Consider the following 4,707-nt stretch of genomic DNA (forward strand, 5'->3'; position numbering starts at 1 on the left):
CTGATCGAGACGTTGGGTGTAGAGCTGTACAAGGGTAATCGGTGAGTACAAAGCAAAGCGCAAATGCAAATTTCTATATACATATGTACATACATACATGGGTGAAGTCCGAGCATTTGTTGACACTTTTTTTCTTTTTATTTCTTTTTTCATGCTCAGGCGGCAACTGCAAGTTCTAATGGAAAACGATCGCTCCCACAATGAGAATATACCGTTAGTGCAGGTTCGCGATGTCATGAAGTACATGAAGCAGCTGTTGTTTATGACTCGAAACCAGGAACAGCCGCCTTCAAAGCGCACACGTATAAGCTAGGAAATGGGTTGGGGAGCACAACATATACAACAACAACAGCAACAACAACAACAACAGCAGCAGCAGCAGCTGCAGCAGCAACAACAGCAAGCTCAACAACAGCTTCAGCAACAATTGAAACACAAGTCGTCTTCGTCTTCATCGTCATCCGCATCGGCAGCTTCGTCGTCCGCCAACACCTCGGCAGCAGCAGCACAACTTCTTCAACAACAACACCAACAACATCATCAAAACGCAGCTGCAGCCGCGGCTGTAGCAGCGGCAGCAGCCATGCATGCACCGCATAGCGCGCATGTAGCACCCCTGGCACCACCGCTACCACACCCTCACACGCACCCGCATTCGCTTGATATGTTGTACTCCCACAGCCGCCAACAACAGCAACAACAACTCCAACACTACCACCAACACGCCCAGCAGCAACAACAGCATTACCAACAAATCAGCGCCGGCAATAGCAACAACGGCAGCACTAGCAACCATGGCCACGGCCTAAGTTCACAAAGCGCTGGCAGCGGCTCATCGTCGTCGTCTACGTCAAAGAGCAGTAGTAGCAGTGCATCAAATGGCAATGTTTCGCGTCATACTGCGTCCTCCACCAACACCGCAGCGCAGCAGTTAGCCGCCGCAGCTGCAGCCGAAAGTGCAGCTGCTTACAACTTCTTATGCGGCTCCGCAGCTGCAGCTGCCGCTGCCGCTGCCACCATGCTTAGTCCACCGCTAAGCGCCAATTCTACGCTTGCAGCGGTCAATCCATTTGCAAATCCTTTCGATTGGCTGGGAGCAGGCGGTGCTACAGCTGCAACGGCACACGCAGATAAACAAGCACGCGCCGCTGCAGCAGCAGAGAAGCAAGCGCGCGCTGCCGATGCTAGTCGCTACAATCGCGCCGCTCAACAGCAGCAACACCAACAGCTACAGCAGCAGCAACAACACAATAGTGCAACGGCCGCCACGCCCTCGTCCTCCACGGCAGCAGCAGCGGCTGCAGCAGCTGCTAATGATTTTATGTCGCTCTTCAGCGCCGCAGCTGCAGCAGCAGCAGCTGGAGAGCACGCGTCTACGCATCGCAGCTCCTCGAACGCCTCAGCGGCTTCGGTGGCAAGCTCGGCTTCGTCTACCGCAGGCGCCGCGGCGACTACGGCACACAAATTGAGCTCAGCGGCATCGTCAGCAGCTTTGGCAGCAGCACACGCATCCTCATTATTCTCGCCACCATCAGCGGCGGCGGCTGCAGCCAATGCATATCACTTGCAATCGCCTAGTGCAGCGGTAGCGGCGGCCGCCGCAGCTGCTGCAGCAGCAGGAACACACGGACTGCCGTCGCCGACGATATATCCCCCAACGCCGCCGCCATCGACGCCCTGGATTCATCCCTGGTACGCGGGTGGCGAGACATTTTGAAGTTGACCCGGACGCGCGATATAAAACACAACAAAAGGCGTGACAGCAAATGCGTTGGTTAAGGTGGGATAAAAAAGAGAGTTAGAAAACGAGGATATCGAGGTGAAATTGTTTGGTACGCATGAACTTGGCAATAGTGTTAAATTTTATCAGCGGAAGCGTTGCGGTCTACCGATTTTATTACTTTATGTGCACAATTCGTTTGCACAACGTTGATTGCTGTTTATTAAGTTGTATATTATGTTGTGCTATGTACATTTTTTTGTTTTGAAAACTATCGAATATAATCGCTTCATATTGAAAGTGATCTATCTAACAGAATTTAGGTTATATTTTGCATTCAATTTTTACTGGGATATTTAATTTGAATAATTTATTGCTGTATTAAAAAAATGTAATCCTTTTGCATTGAGTGATTTAAAAACATTAAGCTTGAGTAAGAGAAAAAAATTCGAATGCGATAAAAAATGTACACCTCCCCAGAAACCATAAAAAAAAATAATGGAACAAGAAAATTAAATGAACAAACACTGAAACAAAGAACTGAATGTAAATTTAGTAAAGCAAAATTTTAATAAATATGTGAACTGCTTAAGGTACTTAATAATGTATTTCTCCAAGTACGCAAGCGTTTATGGATATTTGAAAAATTATTCGCTGAACAGTTATCAGAAAAAGCGTTAACAAGTTCAATAACAAGTTTTCTTTGAAACATAAATGTCACACTAATAGTTTTGTAAGTTTGACTGTAAATAGAGCATAGCAGTAATGTAGAAAATTTAGGTTAGAACCTACTATAAATAGGCCAACCGTACGTTTACTTAAAATGACGGCAAATGGCCATTCTTATAAGTAATTCACCATTAAAAAAATATTCACTCTCAGAAAACTACACCAAATTAAATGAGAAATCAAATTTCGCTAGATTCATATAAATGCAAAAACAAAGAGCCGGAGTAAAAGTTGTCATGTCATTCATGTAGACTCATTGTCTATTAAAACTAAATTAATTATAGTGGAAACTTGAAGCGTGAACACACATTTCTTCTAAGGAAAAATATGAAACATTTTAATAACGGAATTTAAAATGGCTTTATAGATGTTGACTGAAGAACGAAAAAAAAAAAACTAAAATCGAAGTTCCCAAAATCTTATCTACAATTATATTTAGTTAGTCTGCAAATCAAATTGCGAGTTTTCCTTACATTCTAAAATATTAAATTGGCCTATAGCCTACGTACATGCATACGCAAAATTATTCTTTTTTAACCAAATGCTCGTAAGACAAGCAACTTCCGTATGAGAAATAGTTAGCGAGTTCAAATGTAATCCGTTTTATGGATTAAGCACATAAGTTTATCATTTGTTAATTTCTGTTATAGATAAGTAATTAAAAAACACAAATTAAGCCTGCAAGTATTTCTCGCTCCTTATTAGTTAGCAATTGAATAAGCGTTACTTTATTTTTTTTTTTTTATAGCGGTTTTTACATATGTACATAAGTTTGTATGTATGCGTAAATGTAGCATTAACTTGAATTTAATTTGTTTTTAATTTATTTTTTTGTGTGATTTTCTATTAGCAAATGCGAAACAGGCCCAAATTAAATATAATTACTTTATTCAATAAAAAGCTTAAAAAGATGAAAATCAAAGACTAGAATTACTGGTGTTAAATTTAGTATTAAATTAAATAATCAAGCGAAAAGGAAAAAATAAAAACATAAAAATTATAACACAAATAAATACATTATACATCATATTTGCTTAATCAGTAAATAAAGAATTACAACAAAATGCATTGTAAATACATACGTACATATGTTGAAATTAAAAACAAAATAATGTCTTTAATTGGATGGGCTTATAGGAATACACAGTTATTTCGGCCTGTTTTACAAGTAAACAACAAACGTAAATATTAGCCTTATTTGACCAAAGACGATTGAGTACAACTATGTATGTAGGTGGGACTATCCGTATTTTTGGTTATTCGATAGCCGGATATTCTAAACAGTATTTGAGCAGATTCCTAAAATTGTTCTCAAAGTTACTGGATCTATCGAGTTCCAAAATAACTAACACCGTGCGACAAAAACCAAAAAATTTCAAAACACTGAATATGCCCACAAAACTAAAACCCAAATATAGGTTAACTCCTTTTTTTCTCTCTGACGTTAGAATTTGTTTTAAAAGACTTTGTTATTTAGAAGATATGATAATTCGAAAAAATTCGAATTTAGAAGATATGATAAATTCGAAATTGATATTGCACCGTAAGTTTCAAATAATTTTTGAATTCAAAATAACGGTTTTACTATATTTTGTAGCACGGCGCAATATAAAACTGCTTAATAACCGGATATCTAAACACTATTCGGATATTCGAATTTTTATTCCGATGTTCTTCATAAATATATCCCCTAGCTAGAAAAATACTGTTAAGGTGAAGTTAAACGTGGCAATGCAAACGCTTTTTCTACGCATTTTGCATGATTCAATAATACAAGGTACGATAAACTGACAGTTGTCTCTCTCGTACCACTCCCTTAGCAGTGGCACAGTGTTGCCTTTTTTGTAAATTTACTTGGAAAAAGTGTAGCTTTGCTGTGAAATAGAAGTATAAGCTTTTGTGAAATATGTTTATTTGTATATCATATGAAGCACATTTAACTGATGAAAACATAAATTGTTGTTAAATTGGATGTTTACATAAATCTCATAGTAGTTTTATTTTAATTTTGAGTCCTTTTGCATTTTTTATACAGCTAAATAGCACATAAATTACGTAACTCACGCAGATGTATTAATATTTCGTTAAATATTTTGTTTAAACTGCCAGATTTCCTGCAAATACATTAGAATTTACAAAAGGAATTTCACTACTAATTGCCTACTTTGCGTACTTTTCTACTACCATTTTCGCAACAAGGGATTGCATTCTTCCCCTTTTTCAGTCCTTCGTAAATGCAACCTTTTGTAAGGGAGTGT

The 4,707-nt window shown here is 38.9% G+C and overlaps 1 protein-coding gene across 1 annotated transcript; it reads left to right on the forward strand.

Annotated features, from left to right (window-relative positions):
• LOC118756310 (ice-structuring glycoprotein-like) lies at window positions 1-3,528 on the forward strand. The gene is made up of 2 exons (XM_036491083.1): window positions 1-41; window positions 160-3,528. Exon 2 carries the CDS (start codon window positions 317-319, stop codon window positions 1,715-1,717), a length of 1,401 nt encoding a protein of 466 aa, XP_036346976.1. The 5' UTR covers window positions 1-41; window positions 160-316; the 3' UTR covers window positions 1,718-3,528.
• The last annotated feature ends 1,179 nt before the right edge of the window (window positions 3,529-4,707 follow it).

Source organism: Rhagoletis pomonella, unplaced genomic scaffold, assembly GCF_013731165.1.
Source record: "Rhagoletis pomonella isolate Grant_MI unplaced genomic scaffold, Rhpom_1.0 Rhpom_scaffold_09744, whole genome shotgun sequence".
Lineage (NCBI taxonomy): Eukaryota > Metazoa > Arthropoda > Insecta > Diptera > Tephritidae > Rhagoletis > Rhagoletis pomonella.